Genomic DNA, 22,067 nt, shown 5'->3' with positions numbered 1-22,067 from the left:
TAAATTAATCGACAAAAAAAAAATAAAAAAAAAAAATATTTTAAATTTTGTTTTAAATTTATAAAACTTTAAGGTTATTATTTTTTTTTTATTTTAATTATTACTTTATTTTATATAAATTTAATTGTTTTTAAAGTAATTACTATTATATTATTAAGATATTAAAAGTTTAATATACATACAATATATCATCAAGTTATTTCAAATAAAAAAATATTTACTTTTTAAAAAAATTTTAAAACAATTGTTTTTTAGAATTATGATAAAAAAACTAAAGTATATAATCTAATTAAATTATAGTCTTTTGATAAACAAAAATGATCCTCAAAAGCTTCTACTTAATTTTAATAAAATTTTTTTGATACTTTTACAACTTATATATAAAAATTTTTATTAATTTATATATTTCATTTATACATTATAAGGTTATAAAAAATTAATGTACCATTTTATTTCTTTGGTTATAAAAAAAAAAAGTTTATAATAAAATATTTAACTATCATTTGATTGCTTTGTTGATGATTGAAGGCAAGATATACGTAGTGATGGATTTAATTGTAATAATTTAAGTCCCTCCAAAAACCGTGCATATGAATTGACAAGATTTTTTGGAGATTTTGGATCTAAGTCAACAACTTTAATTGAATAAATGAAATGTAATGGATAACTTTGAGATGCATTAGGGTAAATTGTTACTATACTCTCCAAATCTTTTGAAAAGAGATCCTTTATAGTAGAATTAATTAATTTCATACTTATCATTAGAGAACAATCTTTCAATGTTGCAGCTAACAAATATTGCCATAATTTATTTTCATTACTATTAGATTCAACAATTGATGAAAGATTTTTTGTTGTCCATTGACAAATATCATTAAATTTTGAACGATCTTTTAATGAAAATTGTCTTAAAATTTTGATACCCTCAACTAATCCAATTTTATCTATCTGTTGTCCCATCAATAATTCATTAATAATTGATGTTGGTTGAATAGAAAAATTTTTAGAATCATTATTATTGACACCTATTAATATACAACTTAGTGCATCAACAAGTACATCAACAATATTAATATTACCATTATTATTTTCAATATATTTACTTAATTCACCAATACTTTTTTCTAATCCTTCTTTTCCTACCTGTCCTTCATTTGAATGTATTTCTATACCATCTTTAAATATTCTCATATTTCTATGTGGATCATCTATTAATGATTTTATTGCTTTAACCATTCGTTTTTTATCACCACTATATAAATCTAAGGGACAAAAATCATACATTTTTGCAAACGCCTGTGACTTCCATTTTTCAAGTTGTAAAACACAATTATTGCAATAGGGAAAATACATGTTTGATAAAGAATTATTTAAATTGGTATCACAATTATCAACATTAAAATGAACCTGATAAAAACCTTGTTTAGGTTTAATTTCAAAAGTTATAGTTGGTGATTGAAATGGAGAATTTTGAATCATTTTATTAATAGAAGAATTATCCACATAAATTTCAGTTGCATCTAACATCTCTAATGCAGAAATATATGTACAATCTTGTGGTGCTAATTGTAATTTAAGTAAAGCCAATTCTTTAGGATATTTCTCTTGATTTTTTAATTCATTAATATTTTTAATGAATAAATTTACAGGTAATGTTGGCAGCTTACTAAGTAAATGAGCGTCGTATATAGAAAAAGAGACAACTTTACATTTTGCAAGATATTTTTCACTAAATAATGGAGATATAAATTTATCCATATAATGATACACCAATTTTGAAATTGAATTAAAATTTGCTAAACCAGTTTGTTTATTTTTACTAAATCTCCAAACAATTCTAACACCTGTTTTAGAGTTTTTAGCAGATACAACATAGTTAGCTCTACCTTCACCCCGGTAGCAAAAAGATTCATATTCAGAGAGATCAACAATCATAACTTGGAGTGTGTTAAAACTGAAACTAGAAAAATTAAAATAATTAGTATTAATAATAAGTATAAATTAAATAAAGAAAGACACATTTATAAAAATGAAAATGATATAATAAATTGTAAACTATTTTATACAAATAAAATTTAACTTACATAATTTATTGTTGTTCATGCTCTGACTTGATGATTCACACATTTATGAAAGGGATAAAAATGTAAAGTACCAATAAAATAAGACTAACTCAACTTTTTTACCCTTTTTATGTAACTTTTAAAATTCCTTTGATTTTATAAAATATTTACTAAAAGTAAAAATAATAAAAAAAAATTTAAAAATAGAACAAAAATTAAAAAAAAAAAATACTTTAAATAATTAGATAATTTCAATAAATATATTATTTTGTTAAATTTAACATAAATAAAATGAATTAATTGTTAATTGTAAAAACACCACTTTACTAAGTTTATTATTTTAATAAAATATAATTAGTTAAATAAAAAGGAAGTATGTATCAATATTTATTATTAAAATGAATCAGGTCTATTGTATTGTTACAACAAAACATATGAGTATTTCATATGTAAGCATAATGAAAATGTTAAAAAAGATGATTAAGGTATATGGTATTATAAAAATGTAATATCTAGATAAATAAAAAAAATTTAATACTTATTTTAAAAATTTATAACAATGCTTCAAAACTTTATCTGTAAACAGCGTTTCAAAATTTATAAAAAGAGTGTAATAATTATTAATGTTATACTACTATAAATACATGACCAAAATTGCTTTGAAAGGCTGCCTTATCATGTGAAAACATTTTTGGTTAAATAATAGATGCTATTAAATTAAGAAGATAAACTTTAAAAAATATATAAAAAAAATAATAAATATTGTTGTATTTTATGTTAAATATATCAAATGAAATAGAGATTATTTTTAATACATTAAATAATACTTAAAAATACAAATATGTAAAAGAAACAAGATCTGTTTTGATTTAAAAAGTATATACTGTGAAAAAGTTTAATGCTGACAGCCAGTTAAATTTTAAAGAGTGAAATCCTACCTGGAATTTCTGTCCGTTCGAGGGTGCAAATTTCCAAGTTGTATACCAAGTTTTAAAAAAAAATTAAATTACATTATCATATTATTAAAAAATTTTTTCCTTTTATTTACTTTGTTTATTAGTATATTTTTTTTTATTTAGAGGTATGACGTCTTTGGCACGTCAGTTGGAACAACTTAAAACACCCGTTACTGATGCTTTGGGTGCTGAACGTCAGATTGTTTCATTTCTTTTTGACAGAAAACAAGCTGGAGCATTAGATAGAGAAAAATTTTATCAAATTGGGCTTAGTGGTCTAAAACAATTAAAAGAAATAGATTCAGATATTGATTGCTATGAACCAGATTTATTTAGTGAAGATAAAATTAATTTTCAACGATCAATGCTATCAGCAGAAGAAAATGAAAAATTAAATAATAGCCTTGAAAAAATGTTATTTGTCTTAGCTCCTTATTTTCAACATACAGCTTGCCATCAAGTTTTAGAGTGGTTAATTTACAAGTATCAAATTCATTCATTTAATGCAAAGGATGTTGCTTCTATTTTTTTTCCTTATCATTCAACAAATTCATATGCAAGATTGATATCAATATTAAAAGTTAAGAATACAGAATGGAATTGGTTAATTCCATTTGCTAAAGAAGGTGTTTCTATACCATTTCATAGAGTTTTGAGGCATTGTAAAAATTTCAACTATCAATTTCTTAGTACTATTTGTAGTATAATACAAAGGGCAATTAAAGTTGTAGGTGTAGAATATTTAGATTCAAAATGTAATATGTATTATTCATTATTTGCTAGTGTAGCAATTCATATACTTGAAGAGAATAAAAATATTGACAATGCTTTAATTGGTAGAATTTTACCTGTTATTGGAGAAGGTTTGAAAAGTAAATCATTTTCTTTTAAATGTGCTACAATGATGGTAGTTACTCAACTTGCTTGTAGTGTTGAATTGGCTTCTGATATTTTAGAATCTATTATTAAAATGTTGTTACTTAAGATGAAACCTTCCATCTTTCCATTAGCTATTCAAACAGTTGTTGTTTTATGTCAAAGGCAAAATGTTACTTCATTTCCATGTAAAACATGGAGAAAAATTATAGTTAAGCATGAAGAATTAAATATAAGTAGTGTATTGTTAGATATTTCAAAAGACACAGATATTAGTAAATTTTTACTAGCCGTTTATAAGACAATGTTTGAAATGTTAAAAGAAAAAGAAATTTCTTCTGAATCTATGGATAATTTTTTTATTGTATTTAAACTATTTACAGACACAGAATTTTTAACAATTGTAGATGCAGTATCTTTGTTTGAGTTAATGTTTGAACATTATGGAAATTGTAAGAGTGCAAATGAACCAATTTATGGTTTTGATTTAATGCCGAAATCATTTCAAATACATATGCGTGGAGTTATCTTAAGATTTGTTGATGCATTTGACATTCGACGTGCAGAGTGGATTCACAAAGATATGGATGTTATAACAAAAATAATGCATGATTGTAAAATAGAAGACCAAGAATTGGGTGATATAACAGGTAATTTAAAGGCACAAAAAACTAAAAAAAGATTAAGTACTTCAAATAATATGGCTTCTATCACCACTTCATCTATGGATGATGAACCTGTTAAAAAAATTAAAATAGCTGAGAAGGAAGAAATTTTAAGTAATGTACAAATAGTTGTTGAAGAGAAAAAACCGTTTAAAGGAACTATTCAAAAATTACTAGGTTATATTGAGGGGGAAAAATATGAAAAAATGGTTTGGGCTTTGAAAAGTTTTGAAAATACTGATTATATCAATAATCAGCCACAAGATGATTTAATTGAATTTGCAATGGAAGGATTTTTAATGATTATAAAAAATAAAGCTCCTGATTATCATAGTGAAATAAAAAGCGCATTATGTAAAATTCCCTACAATACAAATGATGTTTTGTGTTTATTGAACCAACCAAAAGCTATAGTAACTCCTGCTAGAAAAAAAGCTGCAACAACTAGTAAAACTTACTTTGAAAATCATTCTCCGGAAGAAGTAGAAAAGAGAATTATTACTGCTTTAGAAGTATTTATTATTATTGAATCATTTCCTGTAAACCATGATGTTATTTTGATTCTTTTTGATATTTTAAATAACGAAACTAACAAAGGAATAACTGATCCAGAATCAACATCAATATACATTCAAAAGTTGACTCTTTCTTTATTAATAAAAGCATTTGACAATCCAGGAAGTTATAAAATAAAAGAAAGTGATTTGAAATTAGATCCATTAGTTAAACATATTAGATCAATTACTAATTTACGTATTCTTAGAAGTTCTATGATGTTATTAATTGCTGCATTAAATGTTTCACCTGTCCGTGTTATCAAACAAATCATGTCTGTTTTCACATTTATGGGAACATCTACCGTTAAAAAAGATAATAGTTTAACTTTAGAAATTTTTGAAGAAGCTGCTACAGCACTTTTCAAATCAGTTAGAGTATTAGATAAAAAATCTAAAAGTGGACCCAAATATAGACCAAATGAACAGTTGATTGGAATATCAAAAGTTTTATGTCAAAGTATTCTTGATATTCCAATTCATAGACGTATAACAATAGTTAGACACATTTCAAAATGTGTTGGGCCTACAAAAGTATGGATTGTTATTCTCATTTTATTTGAAGAGTACTGTATGAAGTGGCAAAAAAATTCTGAACAACTAAAAAATGATGGTGAAATTTTTGAGGAATTATGTTTAGAAATGATTTCACAATTTACACCAGAAATACAATTTTTCATTATTCATGATATTTTGAGGTATATTATTTATCTTGGTGGTGATAAAACACCTGAACATTTCAATGCAAAAAAATATCCAAATATTATTGATAGAGAAAAATTTAGTATGCCAAAATTAAGACATCTTCGTTTTGTAATATTAGGTTTCATTATCAAATTATTGAATTATAAACCATTGTATGACAAATTTCTTCCAATGTCTGATGAACAAATTACAAAAAATTTTTCTGCTGTAGGAAAAAAACTTCTACTTGTAATTATTGATGTAGATGATTTTTTGACAGAACAACTTAATGGTGCAGATAGCAAACATAAACAAGATATGCTTGATGGTAATGATTCAACAGTTTCTGCAATGACACTAAAATATTGGCTAGCTATTTGTGCCAGAGGTGATGTTATTGGAGATAAAATTCGCAATCTCCTTCCTGGTAATGTTTCTGCAAACATTATTAATGAGTTGTTAAATGAAAGTGAAGACAAAGTTAGAACTGGTATACGTGATAAAGCATTACAATTATTAAATGCCAAACTTGTAAATGATGGATTATTTGATACTCGTGCTAGTATGGTAATTAGTAATGAATACTTAATTAAATTTGCCAACAAATTAAAAGAATGGATTATTCCAGCTGAATCAAAAGAAGAGATTAATCGTTGTAGAAATGCTGCTTTTACCTTAAAATTACTTGTTAGTCATTGTCAAGATGATGAAACTATTATGGATATTTTTGTTAAATGTATGAAAGTTATTGATGGAATAACTTATTTAGATAATCTTATGGTTGGTAATGTTTTACTTCTAGCATCAGAAATAATTAAGATGAAGAATATGAAAATTATTATATTATATGCAGAATCTTTATCTAAAGTTTGCTTTGAAACATTAATTGAATGTGATCAAACAATTACTAGAGAATCTATTAATAAAAAAAGTAGTAAAACTGTCGTTGAAGAAAATACTCTTATGCGTAGAAGAAGACTTTCCAAGCAAAGTATTTCTGGAAAGACATTTGAAGCTGATGCATTATTTATATGTTCACTTACATGTCTTCAAAGAATTACTGAAGTTGCTATTCCATTTATTTCATCTCATTTAGAGAAACTTATTAGAATTTATTGTAATTTATCTTTTAAGTATGATGATGTTCCATATGTATCATTCAAAGATAACTCTACACTAGTTCCAGGTACTTTTGGACATCGTCTTAATAGTATCAAACATAGATTAAAAATGATTGGAGAAGCTGTATGTAATATTGAAATTCGTGTTGTTTTAACTCCAATTCAAAACATCTTGTTGGAGAAGGGTGAATTCAATCCAGGTAGAATGTCTTTGTTACTTAAAACTTTATCCGAAGTATTTCAAAATACTGAGACTGATCAAGTTAAACAATATTCAAAATCTCTTTGTGAAATGTTTTTGAAACTTTTTGACATTCGTAAACATAGTACATCAGAAGAACAAGATGAAATTGTTACCAAATGTGAGATAAATTTAATAGAAGCATTCTTGAACCTTATTGATTGCTTATCAGAGAAAAGTGTAAATCCAATATTTGATGAAATAGTTCAAGCAATGCATTCTATACTTCGTTCAAATTACCTTACAAATAGTTCTGAGAATCTTCAATTAATAACTTATTATACATTCTTCAACAAATTTTACAATGTTTATGGTGGATTAGCTTTACCACACTTTGGTAAGATATTTGAAATGACACCTGAAATTTTATTAAAAACAAATGGAAGAAAAACTGATCATTCAGAACTTTTACTTTATGGAAAGCATGATACATATGATGCTAAAAAAGCTAGTTCTCTTATTTGTGCTATATTAGATTTTATTGCTAATTGTGCCATGAACAGAGATTTCTTAACGGAAGAACGTGCCAAGATGATTTATGAAGGTGTTATTGACGAGTTAGAGAATACTAAGATTTCTGGACATGAGGAAAGATGTAGAAATAATCTTGCAAATGCTTTCTATCATATTGCTGATTCTAATGTTGACTTATTTAACAATGAAATGATTATTATGCTACTAGGAAAATTAAATAATGAATCATCTAAGATTCGTTATAGAACATTGGCAGTTATTGAAGTTTTGATTAATAAAATTGGAGAAGGAATGGCAACAGTATTACCACAACTTCTTGAAACCCTTAGAGGATGTCTATCTGATACTAATAGAAGAATCGTTGATGAAACCGATAAAATTATTAGACTTTTAAATAATAAATTTAGAGATAATGATACTGATGAAGAGGATGAATAGATTATATTATACATATTAATTGTTGATCTTTTTTTAAAATTGTTAATTTGCGAGTTTCTTGTTTTATATTGTTATGTTTGACTTTTTTTTTTATAAAATTATCATTTATTATATACATATACTTTTTTTAAGTTTGTTGATAAACAATATAATTATTATAAAACTTTTTATTTTATTATTCAACAATTAATGTAGCAAAAAATATTAGGAATAAAAAGATAAATTTACAAAAAATAAAATCAATTTTAAACATAACAAAAGAAATAACAATAGAAAACTTAAGCTTTCTTTGATAAAATAACACGACCTTTCTTTTTACTCTTAGCAATTTTTTTATCAACTTTTTCTTGTCTTCTTTTATTAATATTTTCTTCTCTTCTGGATTGTTTCTTTTCTTTGCCATCTTCAACAGTTTTCTTTCTCATAGCCCATTTCTTAGATCTTGCCTCTTTAATAGCTTCTTTTCTTTTGGAAGCTGCTTTTAATAAATCTGGATTATCTTTGATTTTCTCACCTTCAGCTCGTTTTAGAGCAGATTTCCACTTGATATTCTCTTCGATTTTATCAGCTTTATCAGGATTTTTCTCGCGAATTTGAGAAATTCTCTCTTCACGCTTTTCTGCTTTTTTTAAAAGTGCTTTGAAATCACGACCTTTAAATAGATCTTTTTTCTCTGCTTTGGTAAGCTTCTTATCTGAGTTATCAGTGATACCTTTAATTTTTGAAAAACTTAATTTTGCCTTTAACTTCTCTTTGTTCGATTCATCCTTTACCTCCACATCTTCAGTTTCATCTAATTTAGTTTTTTTCTGAGAAGGTTCATTTTCATCTCCAGCAACATCACCTTTTCTCTTTTCATTTCTCAAAGCTTTCTCCTTTTTTTCTTTTTTTAATTTAGATTTTTCCTTAGCTGATAATTTTTTTCTTTGCTTTTGTTTCTTTATTACTTCTTTGTCACTTTTTACTTCTTTTTTCTTAGCAACCTCTAAATTGCCAAACTTTTTAGGAACAAGTTTTCCCTCTTCTTTTATTTTTATAATTTCAAAAATATCACTAATTTTATCAGTTACAACTCTCGAGCATCTTGCATAACAACTTTTGTCCTTTTGATTTATCATTCTTTTCTCTTTATTTGTAAGATTGGAATCAACCTTATTACATTTGTAAAGAAGAATTTTCTTATTGGCATCAGCATCAAAACCCCAAATAGATGGTGGAATGAGATCAACCATTCGAGAGAAATACTCATCAACTTCTTTAGCCATACTGAAAAATAAATAAATTTAAACTAAAACGAATATAAATATAGATATTAAGCGTTATTAACACAATAAATGAAAAAAAAATTCTACTATTAATCAATTTCCTATGATACATATTAATATAATAAATATCTAATAATGCTGTAAATCTGAATTAACTCTATTTAAAAGTTCATCTAATCGTTTTTGAAAAATACTCCATATATCACTGGCCAAGTCATCGACAGTTGTATATTTGACAAGTTTTGAATCAAACATTTCTATTATTAATAAAAATACTTTTTCTTTAAAGCAATTACATAAATCTACAAATTCTTTTGAAGATACCCCCAAAATTCCCATTGCTAAAGATGGAGATATAGTCAAAGAGATGTCATAAAAATGTGATATAAATCCATCTCCTTGTTGTAGACGTCCTTTCTTAGCTTTAACAATAGAATAAATTAACGCACTGATAGAACTTTCTTTTGTGCTTTGAGAAAAAAATGGATTTTTTACTAGAGCCATGAATGCTGAAGGTGGTTTTCTAAGATCATCAAAAGCATCCAAAACAATATAATCTAATAAAACATCCCATAAATTTATTTCTGGTACTTTTCTTAATTGTAATTCTTCAAACATAGTATCCTCCATATTTGGTTGATTTAAAAATTCTATCATTGAATCATATGCATCATAAAAATCAGCAGGATCTTTTCCATCTTGTTTAACAATTCCACCTAAAATTGATCTTCCACTATTAATCAACCACAATTTTTTTGATTCATCTGACATCAATAATGTAAAAGCTTTTCTTATACAATAAATCTTAGCACAAAATTCTTCAAGATCATTTATTTTAACAAAATCACATCTATTTTTTCTAAATTTAATTTCACCACGTCTCGCAGCTTCTAAACCTTCTTTATAAAAATTTAATTCGTCTTTATCTAAATCAAACAAATCCATTTCATCAATCTCATCTCGTAATATATCAAAACTATCAACAGCTGATTGATAAGAATCTGAATCTGAGAAAATAGATAAAGATCCTTGCTTAGCACTATAAATATCACCAAAGCCACTTAAAGCTTTTTGAACTTTTCCTTCTATTTCAAAACCAGCATCACCTGCTCCTGACTCAAAAATTGGTTTATTACCAACAGATTTTGATAATATACGCTTTCTGGTAATTTTTTTAAAATCTGATTCAGGAAAAAGTTGTAACAATTCATTTTTTACTCCCTTCAATCTGTGTACTATATTTACCAATACCTCTATTGATTCTCTCTCAATATTTACAGAATCTGTTATTATTTCCTCAAGAGTAGCTATCAAATTGTTTAAACTTTCCAAATCATTTATTCCTCCATCGTTATTTTTCAAACTTTTTAATGAAACATTTTTTTTCAATTTTGATTTCCTATAAAACAAAAAAATATTTTACTGTCATATAAAATTAACATACCTTTGTATAAAATAATAGATTGAAATTAAACCAATAACACCAGCAGAAGCAAAAAAAATTTTTTGAAATGAATTTTTTGAGAAAATAGACAAAACACCCTGCGTCATTGGTAAATAATAAACAGAGAAAAAGTTTTTCTTTGCAATAACTATCAAGTTATAGTCCCAAAACTCAAGAATTAGAAAAACACGCAGTGATAAAAATTTTTATAAAAAAAAATAATTGTCTCGAGTGGAAGTATGTTTTAGAAAAGTGTCTACTTAATGGAAGAATATCAAAATAGTATTACAGATACATTTTGATTTATCATTTCTATAAGCTCTTTTTAATAGATTTCTAAAAATATGGGAAAAAATCATAGTGGATCAGAACACAAAAAACACAAGATTGTTAAAACAAAAGGTTTACAAAAATTAAAATGGTATGTTTTTTAAAATATAAAATAATCATATGTTTTTAGGTTTTGTCAAATGTGTCAAAAACAATGTAGAGATCAACATGGATTTAAATGTCATTTAACTAGTGAAGCACATCAACGACAATTATTACTTTTTGCAGAAAATAGCAATCAATATATGAAAGAATTTAACAAAGAATTTGAAACAGCTTTTTTGAAAATTTTAAAGTCAACTTATGGAACTAAGAGAGTAAGAGCAAATGATGTCTATCAAGATTATATTCGTGATAAAAGTAATGTTCATATGAATGCAACGTCTTGGCATACATTGACGGGATTTATTAATTATCTGGCAAAAACCGGAAAAGCAAGAGTTGATGAAAATGAAAAAGGTTGGTGGATACAATATATAGATCAAGGAGCAGAGTTAAGAAAAAAAATGATATTAGAAAAGGCAAAAATTGAAAAAGATGATGAGGAAAGAGAAAGGGAATTATTTCTTAAAAGAGCTGAAAGGGAAAAACAAGAGCTTAAAGAGAAAATTGAGGAGGAAAAGGAGAGCACAAAAGAATTCTCAAAGCCAGAAGGAGAATTATTAAAATTTAAGTTGGCTTTACAACCAAGTTCATCGAAAATAGTTCCAAAAATACAACCTCCAATTGACGAGGCATTCACAAGTTCCTCATCAAAAAGTAAAAAATCTTCTTCTGCAAACACAAATACTACAAAACGGTCAGTGTTTGAAGAAATTATGGAAATTGAAGAACAAAAAAGAAAAAAAAAGTTTAGAAAGGACCGTTAGATAGAGATATTCTTACTATTAAAAAACAAATACTGAGATCTGATTTTCAGAGTGCATGTATGTTGATATATAAATAAGACAACTTTTTTATAATATTTGAAGCAAAATTTTTTTGCTTATTTCCAAGACACTCTTTATGATCACAATGATCTGTTTTTATTAATTTATAAAATAAACTTTTAAAAGATAATTATTAAGAGTAAGATAACGAATGTGGAGAAATGTTCCCTTAGTAGTGGTATAAAATTAAACATGTATTTTTTTTTAATTATTAGTTAATTTTTTTTAGAAATAATGCCTCCAAAGAATGCTAAAGGGAAAGCGAAATCAGGTAGTGGGTCCGGAGAGGCTACTGAATCTAAGAAAGAGGCAAAAGGTGGTACTGCTGTGAAAGTGAGACATATTTTATGCGAAAAGCAGTCGAAAATTCTCGAAGCTCTTGCTAAACTTGAATCAGGAATGAAGTTTAATGAAGTTGCAGCTCAGTATAGTGAAGATAAAGCAAGAAGTGGTGGTGATTTAGGATGGATGACACGTGGATCAATGGTTGGGCCATTTCAGGATGCCGCCTTTGCATTGACGAAAAGTACTGTTGATAAACCGATTTATACAAATCCTCCTGTAAAAACTAAATTTGGTTATCATATTATTATGATTGAGGGTAAAAAATGATTTCATTTTTGTTTAAATTTTTTATAAAAATGTTAAAATTTAATATGATATAGGATTTAAAATTGTTTACATAAATATTCCTCCAGTAACTTCAATAACAGATCCTGTAACATATTCAGACATATCTGATCCTAAATAAATAACAGCATTGGCTATATCTTCTGGTTTTCCCATTTTCCCCATTGGAATTCCTTTGCAAATATCTTCCAAAACTTTTGGTGGCATCATAGATGTCATATCTGTTGATATAAATCCTGGCATGATAGCATTAACACGAATATTTTTTTTTGCCAGCTCTTTTGCTGCTGATTTTGTATGTCCAATTACACCAGCTTTTGTGGCTGCATAATTTGTTTGACCAAAGTTTCCAACTTTTCCTACAATTGAACTAACATTTATTATTGATGCTGGAGATTTATTAGCTACTGCTAGCTTAGCAAAAGCTTGTGTCATTAAATGAACACCTTTTAGATTTACAGCAATAACTTTGTCAAATTGTTCTTCTGTCATTTTTAAAATAGTAGAATCTTGTGTAATTCCAGCACAATTAACTACAATTTGTGGCACCATTTTCATATCTTTTGATACAAATTCCTTTAATCCTTCAATATCACTAGATTTACTTACATCACACCCAAATCCATAATTTCCTTTTCCTAATGTTTCAGCAACTTCCATGGCACTTTCTTTTTTTAAATCAACAACACAAACTTTAGCTCCATGTTGAATAAGTTTATTACATATAGCTTTTCCAATTCCATTAGCTCCACCTGTAACAACAGCAACTCTTCCAACTAATAAATTTGAAATAGACATTTTAAGAATTATTTCTAAAAAAAATATTTTTTTAAAACAAAATGAACATTTTAACTAGAAATTTATTTGAACAAAAATAAAATAATAACAATTAAAACTACAATTTAAATTGTACCTCACAATTGTTATAAAAAAAAAGGGTACTTTTCAGTTTCGGTAGGGACAAATTTTAAATGATAATTCTTATCAAAAAAAGTGATAAATTTAATTCAAAGGTAATTGATGTTTGATAATTGACTTGTCAGGAAAACAATAATGAAAGAATTAGATCAATTGATAAAAAAATCATCAAGAAATTTAACTTTTTCTAACAGTCATTTTTTCACAAAATTTTTTTTCCAAATTAAGTGTTTTTTTGCAGAAATAGAGATTTTTAGTTTACTAGCGACCAAAAAAAAAGCCGTTGTTTATTTTATAAAGCGAAGAACTAGTTTTGGTCAAATTATGTAAAAAGAAACTAGAGATTCACTCACTTCAAGGTTGATCACAAGTACTCCTTTTTTGTGAATCCTGAGTCTGAAGCTCATACCCAGACTATTGAAAGAATGTGGGAAAGTGCCAAATGAAGAAACAAGAAGCAGAGAGGTACTTTTAGAAATATGCCAGACAGTTACTTCGCTGAATTCGTGTAGAAGTAAAGAAATGAGCAAGAAAATCCTTTCATCTAAATTGTGCGAGATATAGCAACCTTCTGGTCGTCGAAAGAAAACACGTAAAAAAAAGAGAAAATTTAAAAATTTTTTAATTATTATATATGCAAAAGAATCTCCTCTACTCAAAAAAAAAATAAAATTTTTAATTTTTCAATTTTTTCGTACTCTTTTTTTTAAACAAAATTTGTCCCTACCGAAACTGAAAAGTACCAAAAAAAGTAATATTTTGTACTGAGATACAGAAGTAAACAAATATATGGATTCATCTTTTCTTTTATTATATTTAATAAATGTAAAAATTAAATGACGTTGAAAATTGAAGTTTTAATATGAACAAAATAAATTTACTAAGTCAAAATTGTTAATAGATCAATAAGTGTTTTTTCAATTGTTGCCAGACATAACTTTAACTCCACGATAAACAACATAAACAATGATAGACATTGCTACTGGAATCAGAAAATTAGTCCATGTAGGACTGGTGAGAATTTCTTTCCAATTTTCTGAAGAAGCAGTATTACCAGAATTAGTACCCTTTTTGGTAGCTACTTCATCAACTGGTAATTTACCAATGAGATATTCTTTAGCCATTTCAACAGCATCTCTAAAAAAAAATCAAAACATTAAAAAAATCAAACTTACGATGAATGACCAACATCATTAAAGGCTTCTGTTGCATCTCCACCTGCTTGATCTAGGATAACCTCTCCACCACCAGGATGTTCATCAAGAAATTTTGTAACATCATAAACATTGTCATTTAATATAATCCAACATGACTCTTTGGAGTTATGTAAAGCAACTTCAGTAGAAGAATATTCTTTTAAATCAGGAGCCATTTTATGATAAATAATTAATAATATTTATTATTTATTATAAAAGGAGAAGTAAAAAGTCACGTTAAAATTTCTTTATACTTATATAAGAAATAAAGTCGCGGTCAACAGTGCAATGCAGCACGTACAGTTATAAAAACTTAATATGTATAATTTTACTAAATTTTACGAAATTTTACATGGTGATTATACATATTTTAAATATGTTTAGAAAAAAAAAAAGTTAAATATATATAAACAACAGAGAATGCATTCAAGTCAATTTATAAAATAATCTCTGAATTGAATGTTTTAATAAAAAGTTTGGTTATCAAATACAACTTATATATTATTTGATTTTATGATATGATTTTTGTATATGATAATGTTTCTATCATTTATATGTTTAACATTATCTTCTTATTATTAAAATTTTTGATCCTATACAAACTTTGTCATTTTCTTATTTTCAAAAAGTATATATTTATAATTTAAAATGATGAATAATAAAAAAAAATAACAATGTTTTGGTAATTTAAGTGTTTCTAAAAATCAAATTAATTTGCACTTATTTATAAAAAGCTACAAATCTTAAAAATTGTGGCTAATTATAATAATGTTTAATGATTAAACATCATTTTTATGTGTTACCATGGAAATTTACGGAAAATAATGGGGTTTTTTTTATATGTGTAATAAAATTAAATGTATAATAAATTTCAAATTTATTAACTTTATCTGCTTAATTTTATTACTTGAAACTTTAAAATAATTTTTATTTAAATTTTATCAGAGTAAAGATATTATTTTTTTGCAATTTGAGAATGAAATTATACTTATATGATAGATCTTTAAAAAAACATAAATTTCAAATATAATCAAAGCTACATAAAAAACAACATTTTTAAAGTTATGTTGAATCAAAGTTATAGAGCAAAAGTGGAAAATATTTTTGAAAAAATAACCGACTTCTATATTGCGAATGAGTATATTAAAATTAAAGTGACTATTTTAAATTATATTTTTGAGAGAAATCAAATGAATTTAGTTTTATCTTCAAAAGACTTCTTAAATTAAAGATATGATAAAAAAATGTGTCCTGAAAATGTTTAAAGTACGGAATTCACAATTTAAGTAAATGAACTCTTAGAAACATGTGACTAAATGTGCTAGACTTCTAAAAATGTTTGAGCCATAGCCCATCTTGATAATGTTTTCAGAATTTTAACTATTTTTGAGATAAGATTATACTATTTTTGCGCTTTTACATCATTGTCATATGTTTTAAAGTTTCATTACCGTATAATGTATAATTGACATTTTAACAAGAGAAAATCAAAGTTTCCTTTACATTGAATAAACTTATGTTAAAAAAGAATTCTTTTAAAATCATGTCTCTATTAAATAATTAATTAAATTTTTATTTTGTCTTATATTAAAATATAAGTTTATTATACTTTTGAAAAACATTTTTATGAGTGATTTAAATCAATTAATTTGTTCAAAATTCTAGTTTTAGCTTTTTTGGAAATATGGCTAGCTGTGGTTAAAAATTGTGAAATTTGGATAGAAGAATATTCTTTATGTTGTGAAATCCATTGTTCAAGTGAACTTTCTGATAAATAATATGCTTTAATAAAATTATCAACATAACTTTTAAAAATAATAGGTTTAGGAATATCACGATTCCAATCAGTGTTTTCAGCTTCAAGTTTAAATATCAATTGTTGAAAGTCTAGTTGCATCAATGCACGACCTTCATTGGTACATTTTTTAGAAGATTCACAATATCCCTGAACTAAAATTCTAAATGTTAATGATATGGTTGAGTTCCATATATTATGTTTGGTATTATTTGGCACACGCATTGCTAATGATAAATTATTTATAATTTTTGAAAATCTTTCAAATTCTGATAAGAGAAAATCTACATAAGAACTATGTTCACATTTAAGTTCCTTAATTTCCCATTTAGTAGAAGTTACTTGATGAAGGAGCTCTTCATAGTCTATAAAATTACATGCTATTATAGCAAATCCTTTATCTTTAAATTTTGAAAGTGAAGGTAAAAGAATAGTAAAAAAATTTTCAAGTTTTAATTTAAATGCTGTATTGGTATCATCAATAAAAAATGATTCTATTACTGGATGAGCCAAATCTAATTGTTTTGACATAAAAATAATTGATTCTATAGCTACAACGCGTTCTTGAATTGAAAAATAATTATCTGAATTAGATATGTGATTAAAATTTTCAACAAACAAAGTGTTTCCTTTTGCTGAATCATATTTAATTGGTGAAGATGGATTCAAAGATTCTTTTATTTTTTCTATTGTTTTATTAACAGCTGTATAATCTTCATTTCTAAATGTAAATTTTTTTTCAAAATCAATATTGTTTATTGGTGAAGTATGAGATATAAAAAGATCATAAACTAATATTAAGTGATAATAAAAAAGTTCCATCAAACTTTCTACAACATTCTCAGCTATACAGGGAAAAAGCAAAGAAGCTTTTATATATTTTCCAAGAAGTTTCATCAATGATAATGTTGTATTACATAAAACAGGAGCATTAATTTTTAAATCTTCATCAACATCTGGACTTTTGTAAATGTCTTCAACTACACCAAGATTACTAAATACTTTCTGTTTTTTTGGAGATGGTTCTTTATGTGAAAATGGATTTACAAATGAGTCAGGAATTAATTGATACTCCATCTCTTCACCTATACCATTTTCATCAAAATTTTTTTCTTTCCGTTTTGAAATACAATACCTATCTTCTTTTAAAAATTGAAATTCTTGTAAATCAAAAATTGTAAATTGAAATGATACAGGAACTGGAGTAAACATTTCATTTTCAAGAAATAACTTTAATTCTTCAAGTCTTTCTTTATGGTAACGTTGAAAATATACCAAAATTTGCTTATCTAAAGTCATAGTTATTTCTACACAATTGTATCCAAAATATTTTTTACCAAAATCTTTAAAAATATTAATATACTCTACAATATCAAGGAAAGTATCAAATTTAACATATGACATATCATTACAAGCTAGAAGAGTATTAATTTTGTTAGCTGCTATTTTAAAAAAATTGTAACAAAATGTACTTAATTTTACATCTAACGAATGAGAAAAGTCTTCATCTAGTAAAGTTGATTCACTATTTCTAGAATATTTTAACATTTCATGATAACTAATAAAAACTTGTACAAATGAAGTACATTGTTCTAACAAAGTTTCTGTTAAAATTTCAGAAGTAACTTTTTCACAAAGTAATTCATAAGATTCTACTTCAACTGCATCAAAATGACGATTTAATACTAAATAAATTTTATCTTTGGCACGTGATTCAATGGCAATCTTATAAAAAGACATAATTTTTTCTAATAAAATATCTAATTTACATAATTTTTTATATGCTGAATAACATTGATACAATTTTTGATCATCAAATTGAAACACAATTGAAGCTAAAGCATCTTCTAATTTATACTCTAATTTTTTCATTATTTCTTGAAACATTTTTTCCATTTTACCATATATTATAATATTATCATGTTTCTTAAGACTCGCTGCTATAGTATCTGATAATTTTAAAGCCTGAATAAATTGATATTCATTAATTAAATCTTCAAATGTAAACATTTTTTCATGTAATTTTTTTATTTCAGTCAAAGCATTTTTTAATCTAGTCAATAATTTTTTCTTTCTATCAACTGCAACAATTCTAAGAGTTGTCTGTGTCTGATATTGATGCGCATTTAGATGTTGCCTTATATCACTTATAACTTCTAATAACAATGATACCTGCTCTTTTACGCTATATATTTTTTCCATTTCAACTGTAAATTCTTGAGTATGATCTTTTATTTCTTCTGCAATACGTTTATTGACTATGGCCAATTGTTTTTTTAACTTATCTCTTTCATTCAATATATTTTCAAGTGTAATTCCATTATGTGTAAGTTTTTTTAATTCAAAAGTTACATGAGAAAAATCATCTTCAATATAATATGCAGCATCTAAATTTTCAAATATCTCATCTTCATCTAAATTTTCCATTTTTAGTAAGATATATAGTAAGATAAATATACAAGATTAACAATAATCTGTATTTAACAACAATGTAAGATTGTCTTACCAAGAATTGCATTTATCCTGCGCATCTTTGAAGTTACTCTATAATAAGTTTTAATTAATTAGAAAAAAATAAAATTAAAAAAATTAAAAAAAAAACTTTCAACGAAATTAATTATCTTTTTGGTTAAACTACTTATCGTTTTGATCAAAATGTCAGCATGTGATTTCCAGGAAATATTTTCTTATATTATTGGCATGAGAACTTAGTTTTTGATAAAAAGTACATTTATTAGTATATAAAAAATTTATTATCAATAAATATGGCTATATATAAAAAGGCGTTTTGATAAACTTTTTTGAGTTACCAAAAAATATGAAATTATTAACTACATTTTTTATTCTTTTCCTTCTTATTAACGTTACATACGTTAATGCTTCTTTAAAATGTGAATTATGTCTTGAAGTTGTTAAACTTGTAGAAGAATACTTGATTAATAATGAAGGCGTTATTAATAGAGTAAGTTTTTATTATTAAAACTAAATTTATTTAAACATAGGATCTTTCTAGTTTATGTGACAAGCTCAGTGGAAAACTTGCTGCTTTAGATCAACTTTGTAAAAATCTTTTGATTAATGAGGTTGATAATATAATACAAGGAATCAAACAAAGGGATGAACCAGAGGTTATTTGCAAAAGAATCCGTTATTGTTAAATGTTACATTGTAAAAAAATGATTTAAAAATAAAGACATACTTAACTTTGATTTATTTTGTTTGAAAAAAATAATATTATGTATTCTATAAATTTCTCCAGCTAAATAAATAATATATATATGTATAAAATAATAAAAATAGTAAAATTCTTTCTATTTCAACAAAAATGAATTTCCTATATATATTTTCGATACTATTACTAATAGCACTATATGTGAACGGCCAAAATGCCACTTGTGATTCATGTAAAAATGTAGTAACAACACTTAAAGATAAAGTTCAACCACATCATTTAAGCATTTGGGATAGAATTATGAAATTCCTTAATGGGATACTTTCAATATTTTGTAAACACGGTAATGTAAGTTTTTTTTTTTTTTTATATTTAATTTAAAAAATAAGTTAAAAGACAGAGTTTGTAATGAAATAAAGAAAAGTAATAATTCTGTTGATAACGAAGTTTGTGACAAAATTAAAAATGATTTTACACTAGTTACTACAATGATAAAACAAAATTTGACAGTAGAAGAAATTTGTAAAAACGAAACATTTTGTTAAAAAACCATAACATTTTTTGTTTTTTCACACTTTATTTAATAAAAGTTTATTTTTATAAATTAAGTTTTAAAATACCTTCTGTTTTTTGATACTTTGGTAAATTTAATTGATATTTATCGGATAATGATTGTGGGACAAATCTTCCACCAAGATAATGTCCTGTACCTTTGAAAAACTTAGAACATAATTTCGGGGCTGTCAAAGAAATTAACAGATCAGGTTGAATGACAGGAACATCACCTGATAAAGGTCCTGTTTCTACATCCCATCCTGATGGAATATCGATTGAGGCTATACAAGTATTAGTTTTTTCTAAATTTTTCAAAATCTCTTCATATGGTTCACGCAATGGTGGTTTAAAACTAAAACCAAATATAGCATCAATAATAAGAACAAATTTGTTTTGATCTTCTATTTTATCAACAAAAGGAATGTTAAAATGCTGACATTGTGTCACTAACTTTTCCATTAAAAGATTTTTAGATTTTTTTGGGTAAAATATTTTTGGACAATAACCAAATATTTTGAGATGTCTTGCACAAACTAAACCATCACCTCCATTATTTCCTGGTCCACAAATAACTAAAATTTCATTGTTCTTATCAGACAATAAAGTATTTTCGTAATGAGCAACTACAGATTGAGCTGAAGCTAATCCAGCTAACTCCATTAATTGATCAACAGAAAATCCATATGTTGAAAATAATTCTTGATCAATTTTAATTGCTTCATCCTGCCTATATAAAAATATAAATTAAAATAATTAAATTAATTATAAATTACTTTAAATATTTAAATGACATGTTTCTACATTTGGTTTTCAATACATTAATAATAATTTCCCTTTTAAATATACTTTGTTTTAACATAAAGTGTAAACCACCTTAAATAAATATTAAAAAGTTATAAATAAGAGTTGGTAAATATTAATAATGATAAAAATTTGATAAATATACGAAAAATATACATATATGTTAAAGAATTAGTATTTTATACTATTATTTACTAAATATTTTTTTAAAATTTTACTTCCACAAACTTTAAAATTAAATACAAAAATTAATTTTGAAAATTACATATATTGAAACATACTAGGGAATATATTCATATCCTAAAATTTTAACTTTAAAATGTAATCTTTAATTTATTCAGAATAAAATCTTCTAATAATCAAAAACTATACATAAAAATAACAGTGTTCTTAAAAAACAAGTAATCAAACATTTTAATATTTATTTTTTTTTATCATTTATCTAATTGGATTTTTTAAAAATAAATAAAAAGTTAATAATAATAAAAAATAATTATATTTATATATAATAGAAATACTTTGGAAAAAAAAACATCGTATGATTTCGTAATTCTGTCCTGAAAAGAATAAAATCTAATGTTTAATTTAAAATTTGAATTTATTTACTTTTAAAAATAAAAATAAAATAATAATAATAAAATAAATTTTTTAAAAAAATGTGTTTATAAATAATTAATAATGTTAAAATTATTTAAAAAAAAGAACAAATTTATTTTGTACATTTTAAATTTATTTGTTTTTTTTTTCTAGCCACAATATTTATTGGTTGTATATATTTATCTTAATTTGTTACTTCACTATACATATTTCAATTAACTTTTATAAAAAATTATTACGTAAAAATATCAAAGAAGTTTATATATTTTTTTTAATTTTCTTGATTAAAATATAGTTATTATATTCTATTATCAAAGATAAAGCCTATTTAATCTTTTAATTATAAAAACTTATCAGTTTTTC

General features: G+C 24.9%; 10 protein-coding genes across 10 annotated transcripts; 3 read left to right on the top strand and 7 right to left on the bottom strand.

Annotated features, from left to right (window-relative positions):
* Nucleotides 1–492: 492 nt before the first annotated feature.
* Nucleotides 493–1,758, bottom strand: SRAE_2000401600 (Inositol-pentakisphosphate 2-kinase; the record flags this gene model as incomplete). The annotated part of the gene is made up of 2 exons (XM_024642836.1): nt 493–1,025; nt 1,080–1,758. The coding sequence occupies 2 exons, from the start codon at nt 1,756–1,758 to the stop codon at nt 493–495; spliced, it is 1,212 nt and encodes a 403-aa protein (XP_024508567.1).
* A 1,388-nt stretch (nt 1,759–3,146) lies between these two features.
* On the top strand, nt 3,147–8,072 carry SRAE_2000401500 (Armadillo-like helical domain and BP28, C-terminal domain and Armadillo-type fold domain and U3 small nucleolar RNA-associated protein 10 family-containing protein; the record flags this gene model as incomplete). Its single annotated transcript, XM_024642835.1, has 1 exon — nt 3,147–8,072. One exon carries the CDS (start codon nt 3,147–3,149, stop codon nt 8,070–8,072), a length of 4,926 nt encoding a protein of 1,641 aa, XP_024508566.1.
* A 278-nt stretch (nt 8,073–8,350) lies between these two features.
* On the bottom strand, nt 8,351–9,337 carry SRAE_2000401400 (Surfeit locus protein 6; the record flags this gene model as incomplete). The annotated part of the gene is made up of 1 exon (XM_024642834.1): nt 8,351–9,337. One exon carries the CDS (start codon nt 9,335–9,337, stop codon nt 8,351–8,353), a length of 987 nt encoding a protein of 328 aa, XP_024508565.1.
* A 129-nt stretch (nt 9,338–9,466) lies between these two features.
* On the bottom strand, nt 9,467–10,888 carry SRAE_2000401300 (Protein of unknown function DUF2217 family-containing protein; the record flags this gene model as incomplete). The annotated part of the gene is made up of 2 exons (XM_024642833.1): nt 9,467–10,736; nt 10,782–10,888. The coding sequence occupies 2 exons, from the start codon at nt 10,886–10,888 to the stop codon at nt 9,467–9,469; spliced, it is 1,377 nt and encodes a 458-aa protein (XP_024508564.1).
* Nucleotides 10,889–11,125: 237 nt separating this feature from the next.
* Nucleotides 11,126–12,652, top strand: SRAE_2000401200 (DNA/RNA-binding protein KIN17; the record flags this gene model as incomplete). Its single annotated transcript, XM_024642832.1, has 4 exons — nt 11,126–11,202; nt 11,242–11,910; nt 12,018–12,037; nt 12,297–12,652. 4 exons carry the CDS (start codon nt 11,126–11,128, stop codon nt 12,650–12,652), a joined length of 1,122 nt encoding a protein of 373 aa, XP_024508563.1.
* A 66-nt stretch (nt 12,653–12,718) lies between these two features.
* Nucleotides 12,719–13,468, bottom strand: SRAE_2000401100 (Estradiol 17-beta-dehydrogenase 8; the record flags this gene model as incomplete). The annotated part of the gene is made up of 1 exon (XM_024642831.1): nt 12,719–13,468. One exon carries the CDS (start codon nt 13,466–13,468, stop codon nt 12,719–12,721), a length of 750 nt encoding a protein of 249 aa, XP_024508562.1.
* A 1,037-nt stretch (nt 13,469–14,505) lies between these two features.
* On the bottom strand, nt 14,506–14,960 carry SRAE_2000401000 (Cytochrome b5-like heme/steroid binding domain-containing protein; the record flags this gene model as incomplete). Its single annotated transcript, XM_024642829.1, has 2 exons — nt 14,506–14,725; nt 14,764–14,960. 2 exons carry the CDS (start codon nt 14,958–14,960, stop codon nt 14,506–14,508), a joined length of 417 nt encoding a protein of 138 aa, XP_024508561.1.
* A 1,448-nt stretch (nt 14,961–16,408) lies between these two features.
* On the bottom strand, nt 16,409–19,006 carry SRAE_2000400900 (Protein of unknown function DUF2451, C-terminal domain and Vacuolar protein sorting-associated protein 54 domain-containing protein; the record flags this gene model as incomplete). Its single annotated transcript, XM_024642828.1, has 1 exon — nt 16,409–19,006. The coding sequence occupies one exon, from the start codon at nt 19,004–19,006 to the stop codon at nt 16,409–16,411; it is 2,598 nt and encodes an 865-aa protein (XP_024508560.1).
* Nucleotides 19,007–19,397: 391 nt separating this feature from the next.
* Nucleotides 19,398–20,296, top strand: SRAE_2000400800 (Saposin B domain and Saposin-like domain-containing protein; the record flags this gene model as incomplete). Its single annotated transcript, XM_024642827.1, has 4 exons — nt 19,398–19,541; nt 19,582–19,726; nt 19,996–20,099; nt 20,141–20,296. The coding sequence occupies 4 exons, from the start codon at nt 19,398–19,400 to the stop codon at nt 20,294–20,296; spliced, it is 549 nt and encodes a 182-aa protein (XP_024508559.1).
* A 52-nt stretch (nt 20,297–20,348) lies between these two features.
* On the bottom strand, nt 20,349–21,099 carry SRAE_2000400700 (NAD(P)H-hydrate epimerase; the record flags this gene model as incomplete). The annotated part of the gene is made up of 2 exons (XM_024642826.1): nt 20,349–21,033; nt 21,080–21,099. 2 exons carry the CDS (start codon nt 21,097–21,099, stop codon nt 20,349–20,351), a joined length of 705 nt encoding a protein of 234 aa, XP_024508558.1.
* Nucleotides 21,100–22,067: the final 968 nt, after the last annotated feature.

This window comes from Strongyloides ratti (assembly GCF_001040885.1).
Source record: "Strongyloides ratti genome assembly S_ratti_ED321, chromosome : 2".
Lineage (NCBI taxonomy): Eukaryota > Metazoa > Nematoda > Chromadorea > Rhabditida > Strongyloididae > Strongyloides > Strongyloides ratti.
Note: the sequence above shows the minus strand (reverse complement) of the source record. Positions and strands in the feature narration are given on the sequence as shown.